The following is a 17,774-nucleotide window of genomic DNA, read 5'->3' as shown; positions in this document are numbered from 1 at the left end:
TGACATGCACACTTTCCACAGTAGCGGAAGGCATCAAAAGTATTCCACCCCTCCCGCCCAGTTCTTAAAACATATACTACTTTAAGTCCTGAACTTGTGAAGTCAACAGATGCCCTTCTTTGCTAAACAGCCTATGCATCAAACCCCACAGGAGTACGTGCAAGCAGAGTCAGGCATGCAGCTCTGATGAATGAAGGCTCGTGTGCTGCCAAGCACAGTGAGTCACAGACCCCAGGCAGAAACTTTCTCTTCCCCCAAATACTATATCGTAATGGCAGCATTTATCATAAACCTAAATTTGGCTGTGACACCTCAACCCCCAATCTCACAGGCTACGGCAAGAGTGCTCTGTCACACGTCTCTTCATCCCTTTAATAGCTCCCGCGGGTGCAGGGTGCCCTCCTCTCTTCCCACTGCAAGGGTGTATCCTGATGCAGGACCAGGGCCTCCACCTGCAGATTAGGCTGTTTAACTGGGATGGAAGAGAGATCTCTTATTCTATTTCTGGTAGGCACGTTCTTTTAAACAGTTTGCCATAGGGAATTAAAAAAAAATAATTCTTAGGTCAAGATGGGAAGACACATTTCCCCACAACCGCACACGAATCCTCAGCAGCAGACGTGCAGCAGTTTCCACACTGGCAATTGACTTTTCCTTTCGCTCGCTATTTGTTCTGAAGGCAAGGTTCCTGATTATCATGAGGAAAATACCATGTATGGCTGGCCATTATTTCTAATGACTGTTTTTCCATATTATTTGACTGGGTTATTTTTCAAAACACATTTGCCCTGTTGCTGCTTACTTTATTACAGAAGTCCATTAAAGTTCTGCCAGTGTGGGTAGGGTGCTGCAGCCTATTAATCCAATTTATTGTGTCCTAATGTCAATCACTGGAACGTTATCGGACAATGCTCACTTCTCAATTAAATGGTATGTATGCAGAATCCTCATATATCCAGGAATAAATTTAGCAATGGGGAGCATGCCGTTCAGAGGAAAACCCAGACTTCTGCAGTCCTATAGATGTCATTTGAAGTTAACAACTTCCATCAGTGTCTGAGGAGCAGTCAAGGACTATGATTGTTCAAAGAGTTGCAGCTAATTAAAACTATCACAAAGAAAACCAGAGAGAGAGGAAAAAAAATACTCCTTTGTTTTGAACAGTTCTTATATGTATAATTCCATTTGTAATTAAGATTTGTATTGGTTGTCAAAGGGCACTGTTGAAGTCTAAGCTATAAACAAAGCCTTTGTCTTCTTATTTCTTTGCAGCTTGTAGAAAGTTTAGCTTTCATTTGTTTCACATTTCATTATTTAAAACAACATGAAACATATTTTTACATTTTGGAAAGCTGATGAACAAATGTGAACATAAATATTTATTTTTAATTTAGGTGTTGTAGGCTGCTTTCCTCTTCAAAATGTGTCAATCTCCCTTAAAGTATAAACATAAAATATTTAAAAGCATGTTTATTTTTGTTCCACTTAGAAATACTTCTGGACGGCACTCAAACTTACAAAGTAGGGTTAGAGCTGGTAGACAAAGGAGCTAGGAGGGGGTAAAATTGTGTCTTTCATCTGACTAGTGAACTTGGGAAAAAAGCATGCTATGTGGCTGTATGTAAACTCGTACCACAGGTATCAAGCAGGATCCTTACCAGTATGGACTAGCACATGTCTTCAGCTAAGGTGAATTCTGCCTTGCAGTGGAGGGCATAGCGCAGGCTTATATACTGCCCAATTCCTACCTAGGGCACCCTGCACAGGGCTAATTACACCCTGGATACACTACACTGTTTTGCCAGTCTCGGAGGAAATGCAATTTGCTAGGAAATCCTTTGCACGACCAACTCTCAGTCTGCTGCTCACAATTATGCTATCAGCCATAGCCACACTTGAGACAAGATAAGCAAGCAAACGGTACCCGTAGAAATAGTAAGCAACACAGTGCTGCCAATGCAGCCAGGTCACAGTAAAATCATAGAATCATGGAATCGTTTAGGTTGGAAAAGACCTTTAAGATCATCAAGTCCGGCCGTTAACCTAGCACTGCCAAGTCCACCACTAAACCATGTCCCTAAGCGCCAGATCTACATGTCTTTTAAATACCTCCAGGGATGGGGACTCAACCACTTCCCTGGGCAGCCTGTTCCAGTGCTTGACAACCCTTTCAGTGAAGAAATTTTTCCTAATGTCCAATCTAAACCTCCCCTGGCACAACTTGAGGCCATTTCCTCTCGTCCTATCACTAGTTACTTGGGAAAAGAGACCAACACCCACCTCACCACAACCTCCTTTCAGGTAGTTGTAGAGAGCGAGAAGGTCTCCCCTCAGCCTCCTTTTCTCCAGGCTAAACAACCCCAGTTCCCTCAGCCGCTCCTCATAAGACTTGTGCTCTAGACCCTAATGTTCTGCTCTGTGCTGGATGGTTCTGTGTGTATCCAGTGCATCAGCAGCTTTCCTCTCCTTTACTGTTTAAACTATGAAAAAGTACTCTGAGATGGGGACTCAAAAGAAGTGGGCAACATTAACGTCAAGAATCAAGTAGCTAAAAATCAAGCTGCCCTCTACAAGTTAGCTGGACTCCACCGAAGTCCCAAGAGCATAGTCCAACTGCTAACAGAAGGGCTGAAATGGGCTGGCTGAGATGTATTTTTTTAAATTACCTGCACGTAGTTCCCTTCGCAGAAGGACAGAAATTGGAAGTAAAAGGACCTATTTCAGGAATGCTTGCTGAAGCACTGTCCTTTCACTATACTGCGTACATGAGTCTTAGGATCAATTTAGTACTAAGGATTTTCATGAAGTGGCCCTTGCCTGTAATTTTCCTTGGAAGCCCCTTCTTCAGAGTAACCTATCTTGCCCTAAGGAAGCTTGCCATTCTCCTTGATGTTCCCACCTAGTGAAATTTTAAATTTCACTCCATTAGCTTTTGTAGTATTTACAAAATACAACAGTATTTAGTGGCTTCACAGCTATTTAGTACACTTTGCACTACCCTAAACCATCCCTGGTGTGGGTTTTCTGGGGAACACGCAGGCATTTCACCCCTTAGAGCGCCTCAAGGAGGAGTGTGACAGGCAATCTGGGTCATGAAAAAGCCACAGCCGTACCTGGCTGTGAAGCCTTTACTCTTCTTGCTGTTTACGCCCATCTGGTAGTTGCAGACAGCTATATCATGTTCTCCCACACTTCCCAGTTGTCACTTAACGGAGCGATGCATATTTAGTTCAATTAATTTTGCTCCATAAATCAGTCCCTCCAGCTCCTTAATCATTTACTGACTGCTTAACAAATGCATTTGGATGGAGAGACACTAATGCTAGCAACAGCAAGACTTTTTAAGGGAAATAAAAGCTTTGTGTAGACAAGACACAAGCCTGCCAATCTTGTACAGTTCACTTGGATATTATTTTCCAACAGAAAATCTACACTAAAATATTTATCAGTCTGTAAAAAGATCATCATTGAATTTTTCTTGCAATTAGGGAAACACAAACAGTTAAAATAGAATAAAATATGTGCTTCATCTGAAATGTATTCGTCTTGCTGTCAAAAAAGTAACAACAGGATAATTATTTTATTTGAACTAAAAATTGAAAATGAAGGTCTAGCTTTTTATAAAATGGAAAAAAGATTTTGAAACTCAAATGGGAAGTGAAGTAAAGTATTTTCAGGGCTGAAAAAATTGTTACAGGAAAGTTCATCTATATAGACATTAAAATAGGCATAATAATTCTAAAGAAGCAGTAAAATGTAACCTAGATTTTATATTTGGTGTTTTCTGTTTGTAATTTGTCAGGGAAAAGAGAAGGGCTTTAGAGGACATAAAAGCATGGTCAAGAAGCATCACAGGAGAGGTCTTTTTATTCTTGTTACAAAGGGGTATTGGTGAGCTGAAATTGGGGAATAAATACTCAACTAGAAAGGACTTCATTACTCCTTCAGACCATCTGCTCTCTGTTACAGACAACCCATGTTCTTTAATACCTTTTGAAAAATTTATCGAGCCCCATTTAAAATGAAGCTAGCTTTTCTGCCATCCCTCCTCCCCCATTTTCCCTTGACCTGTTGACAAAGGACATCCTTCCAAAGTTGGTTCCAAACCTCTGATTTACAATCTAAATTTATTTAAGGTTATTTACAACCTAGCGTAATTTATGTCCAGTTGTTCTGGGGTCAGCACTGTCCTTTAGCTTAAATGTCCCTTCTTTGTGACTACTTATCTTCCTAAGTACTTTTAAAGAGCAACAACACAAGCCTTCGTTTTGCTAGGCAAAACACGTGGGGCTCCTGTAGTCTCTTCTTGTAATACAGTTCTCCTTTCCCCCGACCATCACAGTAGTACTTCCCCTGTACCTGTTCCAGTTTTGAACTTACGAAATAGCAATCTTACAGGACTCGTCTCCAATTTTGTAGGATGGAAACAAGGATTCTCCTTTTGCTTCTCCTGCACAGCATCCTAGAGTATAATCTGGTAATGACTAATGTAATTTGGCTTGCTAACAGTTGTTTTTTTTTTAAAGGGTCTGCCAAGAGAAATAATCTAACAAAATGTAGGTTCCTATCTGCCACTGTTTACTCATCTGGGAAATTCCAATTATTTCATTATTGGTGGTAACAGCACAGCCATACACATACTACATCCTTAGGATACAGACACAGTATCAGAGGGAAGATGCAATTTGTAAAAACGTAAGGGGGAAAGCTAATGGATACTACAGAGACAAGAGTATAATACAACTAGATTCGCCCTTGTAACAAGAAAGAAAACTGATGCTCGGGGGTGAAGGCATAAGAATCACCACTTAATTAAGAAGCAAAGACAGTTCTTTGCATGGGTCCTGAAAGACTGGTCATCCCTGGGAGAAAGACCCTGCTCCAATACAATTTAAGATATAAAATCTAGATCTTTAGTTGTGAGGACAGGTGATATTCCCAATTTTACCATATGGAAAGACAGTAGATGGTTTAAAATGCAAACTTTGAGACTGGCCTCAACCCTTCTCAATCTTCCAAAGATTATAAAATGTAGGAACTGAAAGTCCTTTGATAATGAATTAATTTGAAATAAATTTAACTGTTAGACGCCTTAGTTCCTCTGTTTTCACAAAGATCAGGGGACCTTTTAAACATTTTTAATTTGTAGTTGTTTTACCAGTGAGATGGAAGCTGTTTTGATCATTCATTTTTTGGACTATATTTTCAAGCAAAAGCTCAGTCCTATTCAATAATAGAGAAAAAGCAAAAGTGATATATGTACAATGTGTTAATTCTCGTTACTGTGATAATCTGCTTCAGAAATCTTTACGAACAAGACACATTAATATACATATATTATTTTGGAAGTGTTTCTAGTCATGCCAGGTAGCCAAATGTTTACTGGGCAATAAAAACCTGATGCACATTGGTATCTATGTGTTCCAAATCTCTTGGAGCCACAGAGGGGTCTGCTGAAGAAGAGAAGCAAGCCTTTATGCTTCTTGCTGAACTGCAGGCAAACAACTGCCTGGAGACAAAGCAGACAGTGAAGCTTGAAAAGCTTATGAAGTTTTTCCACAGTGGTCAAGTGGAGTTGAAGTACCAGGGTTATAAGAAATTAGTTTCTGCAGCATATCCTTTTGTTGACCTGGTAGATAATGTACATTCTTACAGTGCTCACAAGAAGACATGTGTAGTGATCTTAAGTTCCTGAGGCAATACTTACATCCACCTGCCAGCAACAAACTAGTAAGCACCGAGGAGAATGTATGTTGCTTAAACTTGCTCTGAAATGGGTCTTTTAAAAGTGCATTATTATATGGATCTTTGATATGTTGGGAAATCTGTGTATGATCTTTCTTCCTCCTGAGATTCATTTCTAAATCCAGGGCTACGACACACACAAAAAAAAAAATCATGCTTTTTCTTTCAACTCTATACTACATTTATTTTCCATCAAAAGTCTTTGGTCCCTGCTGTAAATCTGTCCAATACTCTATCTCTCTGATATAGGCAAAATCTTCCTAGAGGTATTTTTTTTTAAACCCTGCTGTGAAACATGAAGGCCCTAACATTAAAGCTGTCAGACTCTCAAGTCAAAAAAAAAAATAAAAGGCAGAAGAGTGCTGACAGATGCCTAGCCAAGATCCAAACCTAGTCCACATACACAGCCAGCAAAAGAGGCAAAACAAGGCTGCCCTGTTTGTGTTACGGAAGAAACCTCTGCCTTCTCAAAGAGAAGCACCATTTTGTGCAGTGGAACACCCGATAAAGGCACCGGGCACGCACTGTAATCACAAAAGGGCCTCAATTTTAAAAGCCTCTGGTACCCCCAGCTGGGGCAGTTTTTCCAAAGGTTTCAGCAGAGCAGAGCAGGCCTACTCCATTAGCCCAGGCAAGACACGTTTGGCACCTTGCCTAAAAATACTGAGTATCACCGGTGGTTAAAATCTCTGCTAGCCAGCCAAACTTTTGCACAGGGGTGTTTGTTAAAAACTCTGCTTCCACTTCTTCTCTGGCTAACTTGCTCTTTCGGGAAATCCCCCTCACCTGTTCTCTTATACTCCCTTTCTGCACTGTCAAAATAAAACACCAAATAAAAATGTGTGGCAATTTGCTAACACAACACAATGCAATTTTACCATGCTTGATATTTATATTAGTGATGAATCCTTAAACAGCTATGATGATATGGACAAGGAAATCGGCAATTTGCATGCTAACGTGTGCTTTCAGGGGACAGCTCTGAGGCTACCAGGCCCATGGCACCCCCAGCCGATGCCTAGCCTCCCTGCCCTGCTGCCACTGCAGGTGCCACGAAGGTCCCAGAGGAGGACACGGGGTGATGCACTTCACCAGCAGCTCAGCTCCACTCTGCCATGCCTGAGAGTGTCCAGGGCATGGCTGAGGTCTCACGGGTGGGAAGCCAGAGTAGCGAGAAGGTTGGACCCGTAGAACAGCGCAAGAGCATACTTATAAAAAAAAACAACTATAAGCCATCTCCATAAAACAGAAAAAGGAATGAAACAAAAGAGAAGACGACAGCGGAGGTAGAAATTAAATTCACCAATTAGGGAATCAAGTCACATATCTGAAGAAAACTCCAGACATCAGCCATGCCTTGCATTCAGGCTTTCCCCTTGGCTCCCCCGGGAACAAGAGGCACACAGAAGATTACCTACCAAAGACCGTCAGCCCTTTCACGTGCTGGTGCACCTGGCCGAGAAGCTGGATCTACCAGCCCCATTAAGGTGACCCACGCTTCCCTTGTCAGGCTGCTGTGGGGACGAGTTCAGCTTGGCTGTCTCGGCACTATGCTCAAGTGTTTCCAAATACCCTCATCTTGGTGAGATAACACAGCGACCTCTCTGAGCTAGAATTTGATTTTAGGTGTAGCTCTACAGAAATGAAGACACTGAGCTGTTTAGAAGCACACACAGGGCATGCTCGGTCTCAAAAATACTCTCACCTGCCCTACTTCTTCCCCCTTTCCCCAGACTCCCAAAGGAAGTAATTTACTGATGACTCTTTCCAGAACTGCCAGAGAAGAGCAGGGACCTAAGTGTCAAACACACAAACAAGGATTTGTAGGGCTAGAGCTTTATTTGAGACTGTAGTAGCTGTAGCATAAAGGAAATAAAATGTCTTCAACTTCCAAAGTTCTCTTGCCAGATGGATCCCTAATTAAATCATTTGCACAACAAATAAAACAATTGAAGGTTGCTAAGTTTTTAGGTAACTGCTTATTCATATTCACACAAAGTTAATGAGATGTTTTGGCTAAAATTAAATGATACTCCTGTAGAGCTATTCCAAAATCTAAATTTAAAGTCGACTGTTACAATGCCACAGATGCTGCAGATGGTTAAGGGACCTTCTCATATTGTTTTATCATTATTTATTAAAACTTTTTAAAAATTGCATCAACAATAGAATTTAGCCAGTTTCTATATATCTCTGCCTCTACTCAGTTTTCATTCGGACCGAGCAGAACCTTATTCTACAAGTAATCAGAATGACTGACTTCTAGAAACTATATTGAATAATCCCTTTTTCTGTCATGGCAGAAGACTTTAAAATTGTATTCACAGAAATTTAACTTAAGAATGAACTTTTGCCAGTCTTAGCTATGTACTGGTGAAGAATCCTTTTTATTTTATGATAAGAAGTTTTAAATCTTCCACTTTAACACAGTATTTGAATTTATTTGAAAGCATGTAACTTATTAGCTGCCCTGAGGACCAAATTTGGTCTCGGTGCCACTGCAAGGCAATATTCCCCTGACAAGGCTGACTGTGTAACAGCAGTAAATGAGTGGGCCTGATGGTGAGGAGTAAGCGGAAAAGCTATGGAGTGGCACAGTTGTGGTTTCCATCCCCAACTCCCTGATGGGACAAAACCTGAACAAGCCCAGGACCATGAGTGACAATAACGAATGCATCTCCCAGGAACTGAGAGGAAAAATGATGGGTGTTCTCTGATGCACAATTGCTACGCATTGCTGCTTACAACAGCTTGTGCAAATGTAGCCCAGCACTAGAAATGCCCAGGTTTTCTCATAGCTTATGTTGTATTTTAATATCATAACTTGCTTGAGGTAAAGTTCAACCATCGCTTACTTAGCAAACATCTCTCTGACCTACAGGTTTCACCTAACAACCCTATTTGATGGGACAGATTTGAACACAATTTCAGGATGATAGAGTCAAATTAAAAACTGTTCAACCTCAAGTAAGTCTGATCTTAGAACACAGAGAACAATAATGAAAGTAAAACCTGGCACCTACCCACTTCAGCCAAAGTCTTGATACATGACTCCACTGAGGCTTTCTGCGTTGGGTTTGGCCAGGTACAGTTGTAAATTCTAAAAGCAGACTGCAGCAACTGAATAAAAACAGGCTGGTGTGTCTGGAAAAAAAAAAAAAGACAAACATGGAATTTTACCCTTTAGAATCTCCTCACAACTGTCCTGGGGTTATTCTAAAAACAGACTGCAGCAAATGAATAAAAACAGGCTGGTGTGTCTGGAAAAAAAAAAAAAAGACAAACATGGAATTTTACCCTTTAGAATCTCCTCACAACTGTCCTGGGGTTTGACACAACGTAAACCACATGCAAAGGATTTTCAGCTTGTAGACTCAAGTTACAACTCCATTAAATTCTCTTTGCTCTTCAGGACTGGAAGGAACAGAAATCAATCCTGCACCCCTAAAAAGGCCAAATCATGCCGTTTTTCCTCAGATCGCCACTGATATCAAGCAAACACAGTACAGAGCAGGACAGAGGAGTCTTTCCAGTTCTCAGGTATGTGTCCCTTTTGCCATAGGATGCAGCATTTTTCTCATACAAATACAGACTATTATTCTGCAAGGATATCCCCTCCAATGAATTCACAAGAGCCAGGAGTAAATCTGACCATATTGAGCTGTCTACTGGTTCAGAGCTGTAAGTGGTAAAAATTAAGAGTAAGTGTTTTAAAGAGGAATTAAGCTGCTAGCCAGTGGCATGAGAGGGGACAGAGAAATTAAAGGAGGATGTAAAGATACAGCATTCCTATCTGGGGAGCAGAAGGTATCTCACTAACGGTCTGAATAACATATTTGTCTGTGTCTCTTTTCCTTACCTGGAGGCTGGTGCTGTTATCTGAAAATGGTGAATTGAAGAAGCCACTCACAATGTTCATTACGGGCTCAGTGACATATTTCTCCAGAGACGTGTCTGCATGTTTACGATCTGTGGTTGTGTTACAAACCTACAGGGAGGAAGGAGGGAACAATGAGATTCAGTTCTTTTAAATAAGCAAGCTTTACTATTTTGTATTTATTACAACACATGTAAGATTTCTTCTTAATAGAAAAACAAATGATCTTTATACAAAATCTATCAGAGGTAACTATCTTAGAATTCAGGCTGTATTTGTGATAGCTTATCTTTCTTCTTGGAGGTCCACATTGTCTTTTGAATACCCTTCTCTTCTGAACCAGCTCCTTCTGGTTGGCTGTCTATTCTTTCCCACACCGTGAAAAAGGATCCCCCTAAATCAGCACACTGCATGCCACTTACACATTTAGACAGATTCAGGAAGAAAATGGGCCTTTCCTCCCATTGTGGGGCTGCTTGGAAGAGGCTTTAGAGACAGATGAGAAATAAACACCTTAGGTTAGAAAGATTTCATGTAATGTTTAACTTCTCTCTACAATCAGTCACTACAAATGGGTGGCGAAGGTGAAGCTCATTTGCAGGAAAAATGTTAAAAAAAGAGGGAAAGAAAGGAAATAGCATAGTCAATACCAACAGCTTTTAGGATTGTAAACTGTAAGACAGGCAGCATTACTTAGGAAAGCCACATGGGGAAAATACAAAAGACAAGCTAAAAACGATGAAAGAAGAGAATGCATGGTACTGGGACAACTCTGGAGCTCAGAAGGATAATTAAATGGTGGGAGGATGTGGGAAGATTTGTACAAAAGATTCCTGAAGACACCCTTTGGTACAACACTAAAAGTTTGTTGCTGCATAAAGATGTCATGCTTAAAGGAAGCAAAAAACTACTGAGGTGGATCACAACCTTCAGTATTTCTTTACTTCTTTTCAAAATTTGTGAACATCTATACAAAGTCATGTTGACTTTGCATATGTAAGTGTGAACAGTACTAAAAGGAGCCTACAGAGAGCCAAACGGTGAGAAAGGCAAGACTGGAAAAGTAAGAAGTACAGACTATACTCATACTACCTCTTCACCAGCCTTTAAATAAGCAGTTGTAGTCACGTTTAACAAGAAATGAAAGGCAAAGCTGTTCTCTCTTTCACCTATGCAAGCCACAGACTACTGTAATGTTCTAGGGAATCTGTGTGAGAACAGACTTTGTTTTGTTTATAGCCTTCACATTACTATCTGAGCATTTAACACACCATCATGAACCTGTGTGGTACATACTTACCATTACATCGTTTTATGGATGGGGAACTGAGTCCAGAGAAGCTGCATGAATTGCTTAAGGTCACAGAGAAAAGTTGGTGACAGAAGCAGAAAGATAATCCACAGCACCTGAATCTCCCACAGGGCAAACATGCTCCCTAATTGCACAGTGCTACTGTCACACTTGGACACTACAAGACAGCAATTTCACCAGAAGCGTTCTAAGGAAGGTTACTGACGTGACATCCAAAAGCACCCGTGTTCGGGGAAAGATACAGCTCCTGGGATCACAAAAGCATTTTGAGTATAACACACAAGCATTGTCATATGGTAGGCAGAGGAATAACCAAAGATAACTTGAGACCTACAGAAATGAGGCATCTTAAGGAGCTTTGCTTGTCTGCTTTTCTAAAATGTGTCAGATAAACAAGTCATGCCCCCACGCAGTGCATTTTTTATCACCCCAAGAAAGGAAAGATTTTGGTCAGAGAAGCAACAGTGGCTAAACTGAAATAGCAAACTCTTCAGCCCTTCAGTTTTGGGAAAAGTATGACACCACTACCATCACCCCGAGTCCTCATGGAGGTAACAAAGATTCAGCTAATAATCCAAACTTTTTCAAAAAAAAATAATCATAGAACTAAAAACCTCTTGCAGTTCTTCTGCTTTTAATTAATCTGCATGCCAATTTCGGCTGGAACTAGTAGCTCTGAGGCTCAGCTCTCGTGATCCCCATGGGAAGACAGGGAGCTGTGTGGTGCTAGCACGGTGAATTCAGAAATCGGCAAAACTAAATTGCAAAACGCTTTTAAGCTTTCCCCTTCGCTTGTCTAAAAAGCAGAGCCATATGTGGGGATGCCACTCTGCTCCAACACCGGTCTGAAAAATTCCCAGTGCAGAAGGAATTCAGAAATCCTCTCATTTGTTCTTATCCCTCTGCCCTTTGGGGACTGAAAAATATTTCCCCGTGGAAGAAAAAACCTGAAATGCATGAAATGGAGATGAAGATTGAGAAAGCAGTGTTTAAAAACCCCTTAAGAGGCTTTGGGACCGAAACTCACATGAATAATACTTCAAAAATTCTGCAGAGAAAGCCAGGATGACTTTACAGCTGTCAGATCCTGGCTCACGCTTTAATCCTGCTCAGACTACAGCTGCTGACTTACAGGCTGGGCCACACGCAGGAAAGGGAAGCCTTTCCTTCAGCAGCACCCACTTTGCTTAGTGCAACGCTTTAAGTCATACACAGGAAAAAGTAGGTTGGCAGAAACTGTAGAAACAGGGTGTCTTTGAAAGCATGACTGCTTTTGGCAAACTGAATTTATACATTTATCCGCCTCGTGCCTGCTTTGCAAAGTATCACGTTGTTGAAAGAGAATGACAGTTGGGGACTAAATATTTCCTTCCTGGATCCAGAAACAGATAAAAAAAAAATTGGTTACTTTTTTTTTTTTTTTTAATAAAAGAGGAAAGAATCTAACCTGATGATAACACTCTCCATCTTTCACCTTAGTGCTCTCTAATAACAGACTCAGACTCAAAGCTCACAAACTCACCCACTGACAGGCATTTGTAGCAGCTAAAAGAAAAGCATTTCCCCTTCCCCCACGCAAAAGCATCCCTTTTAGCTCACTGGAACACAGAGGATCAAAGGGCTCTTTTTCTAAATGCTTTGAAAGCTATTGTAACATCTTTCATGAGGCTGACAGCATTCTAACTGTCCTGATAGCTACATAACGCTGATGTATTTATAACACACGGACTCTGCCTGGGCCCCAGAAAACCAAACCTGAACAAATACGCTCAATAACCTGGAAGATATGGCTACCCACAGGGATCTGGCTGAAGAGCAGGACAGGCCAGAGCACTTTTGACATGCTCTTTTAGTTCTTTTAGCCATTAATCAGGAAATTAAAAGGACTAATTACGCACTTGCCCTGAGGGCTTTTGCAGGAGAGCAAAATAAACCTGCATTTTGCCATTCGGTGCCAACAGCACACACACACAAAACACAGCATTAACAATACACTCACTCTTCACCGCTGAAGGCCCAAAGTCTAATTTCTCTTATGAAAAGCGTATATGAAAACAAGCTCAGGGGTCACGAGCATCAGGACAACTCTACATCATTTGGCACGGTGCAGTTTGTCTCCAGGCTCATGAAGGGAACTGTGGACAGAGCCCTCTTTCTACATGTCTGCTTCTAGCCCAAGGGCAAAAAAAATTGGTCACGTTCAAGGGCTAGGGAAGGTAGTCTGTTTGGACGGTCAGGGCCAGGACACGTCAGGAAAGGGCAACACAGAAAGGGAATTAAACAGGAGAAAATACTTCTTGGGGTAAAACCAGCAAGGTTAAAAATCAGAATCCCCCTCCAAGGAGGTTTCTGATCTTAATTTTCAAACGAGCTTGGTTTGTCCAGAAGGGCTTTCACTGTAGAATACTACCAGAGAGACAAGACAAACAGCAGGAAAACAGGGTTTGTAGAGGTCTCATTACTGCTGAAAATGGCTACCACCAAAAAAAGAGAGCACAAACACCCCTGTCTTAACCTGTTCCCAGGGGAAAAAAAAAGGGAAAAAACCCAACCATAAGTTCTCTGTTTCACAGAGAAATGAAAAGGTCCCAGTGCCTATCATATAGCACAAGTCTTTGCACTCATTCTTCTTTTGGCCATAATTCATGGTATTTTCTCCCAGTAGGTTTCAAAGAAATTATATTGTGGCACACTATTATTTTGGGGTAAATGTCTGCTGCAGGACTGAATTGAGATTCTTTTACCTTTTTTTCTTTAATTTCAACAAAATGAAGAACGCAAGGAGTGAGTACTTAAGGATTATAAAACGTAATGGACCGTGGACTAGGAAAAGGGGGGCATGTACTATGACAACATGCTCTATAACATCTCCACAATACTGCCCAGCATCAAGTATCAAATACAGTCCACCAGCCACCAAAAACCTGTGGTTCTACTTATTGAGCAGAAAGAGCAACTCCATTAGTTGGCATTAATATTAGGATCTTACAAGAAGCATTACCTGCTAGAAAAGGATATGTAATGTAAGCTGTAATCATTCTGTCACACTAGCTCTACTATAGTATTTTATCATTCTGGAAGTCATAAGATTCCCCTCATTTTCTGCCTCCAAAATACCAGAGAATGGAAGCTTAATTCAACTTCTGACTGGAAACTTAATTCAACAAGTAATGACACCATGAAGCTCACTAGGGTCCACAGGAATTGAATGCCTACGGTACTAAACTGTGCCCCATCACTTTGCAGCCTATAGTTTACATATGAATTAGTATTCTGAAAGACCATAGCTCCACACCTGCCTTTCACATCAGCGGTGAGGATGTAGTGACAGTAGAATAAAAGACAAAAACAGGCCGAAGTCAGATTAAAGAAGGAACATGAGCCAAAGAACTTCTTGATCCCTGATCCTCACTGTACTGAGTAAAGCAAGATTACAGATGTGGGGTTTTTTTTTTTAGTCACCACCATAATGACATGTAATACACGCTCCCAGAAGACATACGCAGACTCTCAACCCTGTACATGCATCCAATTTATTTTTCCAGAAGAAAAGAGAAAGGAATGTGGGTTCCAAGATGCCCTTTTAGAAAAAGACGACTCCTAGTAATTAGCAGGTTAAATGATGATAAATAACACAGAAATGACCATTTGTTAAAAAAACCCCACACCTATTCTATTGTCAACTTTGAAAAAAATAGTTAATAAAATAAAAGAAGTTCACCAAAAAAAGTTATTGCCAGTTCAGCTGCCACCCATCACTATACTGTAATATTTAACTTCACGTGAAGCTTACCCTTGCCATATCAACAAGGAAGTTCTCAAATAACTTCCAAATATGGTTACTGGCATAGATCTCTTTCATTTCCACTTCAGTGTCCACATAACAGTGGTTAACAAAATTAACGTAGGCAATTTTCACCTGCAGGCAGCAAAAACACAAACAATATGAAATGGAACAGTAAAAACCATTAACATGACGTTTTCTATCTGCAAAAATACCAAACAATAAAGATGATCCTTCAAGTATAACAAACACTAATAACAGTAATAATGCATATGTTCAGTTCTGAAGATTTAAGGAGAAGCACGGCAACGAATACATTAATGTACTTACTGAAAGATCACATGAAGAAAAATGGAGAGGTTTTGCAAACATTCTTACTCTAATGACAAAACCCCCACAAAACAAACCAATAATAAATCTGATATTTAGATGATATTAAGACTACAAGGGCCTGGCTCCAAAGCCAGGAGCTGTCAAAATGCAGGACACCCCTGCAATTGCCAGTTGACTGCTGTGGGTTGATGCCTTGTGACAAGCTTGCCAAATATAAAAAAAAAAAAATAGAAAGTCTTTAGCAGAGCTGGGACTTCAATCCTTATATTCCCACAATCCTAATGCAGCGCTTGCATTCAGGGTGGATGTATCTCAGATCTAAATGGAAGAGAAAGGTTCTGCAGCACTGGGACTGCAGCCACCGCAGCACAGGGCTTAACAGGAGGACTGCAGTCTCACTCCTCTCCTGCACTACTAGTCTGCATGTGCACATCAAAAAAAATGGATGTCCAGTGCCTGAAATGTATAGATTAAATATAAACATATGCAGATACACTGAAAATTTCTTGTCACGGTCAAAGGAGAGGAGATAGTTGTGTATGTTTAATGCAGGCAGGAGAAAACTCATGTCAGACTTCTAGGTTTCATTTGTTTGGGCTTTTTTAAATTAGCATCTGTTGAAATTAATGTTAGGAGGAACTTTTGAGCAAAGCAAACATTTTTCTTTTTAAGAAAAGAATCAGTTGATCACAAGGGGACTTTTTCACGGCACAGAGGGATTCTTTACTCCTGCAGGTCCCGGTTCTGTTAATAGGAGCCACATTTTTCCACCAGATAGCCTGCAGAAATCCGTCCAACTGCTACACGGGGCCAAAGCAAGCTCCTTGCAAAGACTGTGAAAAGATGTCTTTTGATCACATCAGGTTTGGTGCAAACAAACATTCCCCTTCTGATCAGCGTGAGGTATCACAGTCCTACTGAAGCATGACCGGTAGTAGCTGCAGAATTGGGCCTCGATATGCAGTGAATAAAAACATTTGCTGGACTGCAATTGAATTTAATAAAACGAGACTTCACCCAAAACTCCCACTGACTTCAGCATGGCCAGAATGTTACCCATCATTTCCAACAAATTCAGGCAGCAGCAAAACATTGGCTTGACAAACCACTCAGCTGAGTCTTCGCAGCTACAGCCAGAAGTTATCAGAGCATTAAACTCTGACAGTGGCTGGACAAACCCAGGAAAACAAAACAAGGCGTCTGCCCCAAAAAGCTGACAATTGAAGCATAAGGGTCAAGGAATTTTCTATTTAAGAAAATTCTGGCTATCCTTTCACACTTATTCACCTTAACAAACACCACCTGTTTCCAGCCTGTTTTCTGTGCAAATATTCAACTTGTCAGTATATTATAAACAACAAAACATTTTCTGAGTTTCTAAAAATGATGTCTGCTTCCTTGTCCAGTGAATCCTACCTCAGGTATGCAGTCATCATGGGTCACTACTCTCACTATATCATCCAGTGGCAGGAGTGAATTGCACTTGATCTCTGTGTATACGTTCTTTCCTTCTGTACAAGCTGCTAGCAATTCCACTAGAGTGATGTGATACGCTAAGGGTCCGCTCTCGTCTGCTCGATCTCGCTCTGAACACATCATTTGGAGTAGGACTGGAAATGATGCTCTGTCGTTGTAGAATATCAACACATCTTCACCGCCATTTATCAGCTGAAAAAGATATCACAAAGTTTTAAGCACCCTGCACGGCAGTCATTTTGGACTCAATGATCTTAAAGGTCCTTTCCAGCCTAAATGATTCTATGATTCTATGATTTTCTTAATTTCTTACTTTGTTCTACCTTTAAGTATGCAAAGACTGTCTAGCTTAAAAAAAAAAAAATTAGTCTGATGTGGCTTACCAAATGCACATGTCAAAACAATATCCAAGGCAAACTTCTGCTCTTACCTACATAAGTGCAAATCTGGAATAACTCACCAAGGAGTGAGCTAATGCAAGGTGAATCTGAAGTTTAATTTCTACATAGCTCTGTGTTTACCTAAGACAGGATGCCATCCTTATTATTCCTACCATCTCAACGTTTGTTTGAAGTTAATTAATTACCCTTACCTCCTATTGTAAGGCCAGGACGCATTATTATCCCTGTTTTATAGAGAGGGACTTGAGATGCAGAGAGATTAAATCTTCTGTGCTACCTCACACAAAAAGCCAGTGGCTCACCCGGAATTTAACCAACCTCTTCTGTGCCCTTCCTCAGCATCGGAAACAAAGGACGATTCTTCCCAACCTATGCAAATTTGGCAGGTGAGTCTTGACATTGTCAGTGTCATGCCAGCACTTCCATTTAACAGAAAACTGGTGTACATGATAAATATTTGAATTTGCTACAAGTGCATTGCTCATCTCAAGAGGATCCAGAGCGGAGGTGGATGCTGGCAGCCCCATCTCAGCAGATCTCCCAGAAAAGTTTTGCTCTAACGCTGCTTTGAACCCCCCATACACCGATTATACCTACTGCCAGCGCTGCTCTGTGAGCTCGAGTGGAGCTGGGACAGGACAGTAGTCCTGTCTTCTCTCCATCACTTTCCTTTTAAGCATAATGCACTCTCGATGCAGGTAAAAATAAGCTCCCATAAACGCTTCCTAGTACAGAATACACCTTGGCAGCACAACAGCCGTATGTATTTTGTGAATAAGGCACTTGACATATCAAAGTCTACACGTGACATGAAATCCCAGCTTACTGAATTCAAGGGTAGAAATA

General features: G+C 40.9%; 1 protein-coding gene across 1 annotated transcript in view; it reads right to left on the bottom strand.

Annotated features, from left to right (window-relative positions):
• ITPR2 (inositol 1,4,5-trisphosphate receptor, type 2) overlaps positions 1-17,774 on the bottom strand; it is a 234,126-nt gene that overhangs the window by 124,950 nt on the left and 91,402 nt on the right. Inside the window, exons 31-34 of the mRNA XM_009332815.1 lie at positions 16,468-16,719; positions 14,728-14,853; positions 9,605-9,733; positions 8,769-8,889 (exon numbers count right to left, since the gene is read on the bottom strand). Of these exons, the coding sequence (XP_009331090.1) occupies positions 8,769-8,889; positions 9,605-9,733; positions 14,728-14,853; positions 16,468-16,719 (628 nt within the window). The remainder of the gene's footprint in view (positions 1-8,768; positions 8,890-9,604; positions 9,734-14,727; positions 14,854-16,467; positions 16,720-17,774) is intronic.

Source organism: Pygoscelis adeliae, unplaced genomic scaffold, assembly GCF_000699105.1.
Source record: "Pygoscelis adeliae isolate BGI_AS28 unplaced genomic scaffold, ASM69910v1 Scaffold38, whole genome shotgun sequence".
NCBI classification, from domain to species: domain Eukaryota; kingdom Metazoa; phylum Chordata; class Aves; order Sphenisciformes; family Spheniscidae; genus Pygoscelis; species Pygoscelis adeliae.
Note: the sequence above shows the minus strand (reverse complement) of the source record. Positions and strands in the feature narration are given on the sequence as shown.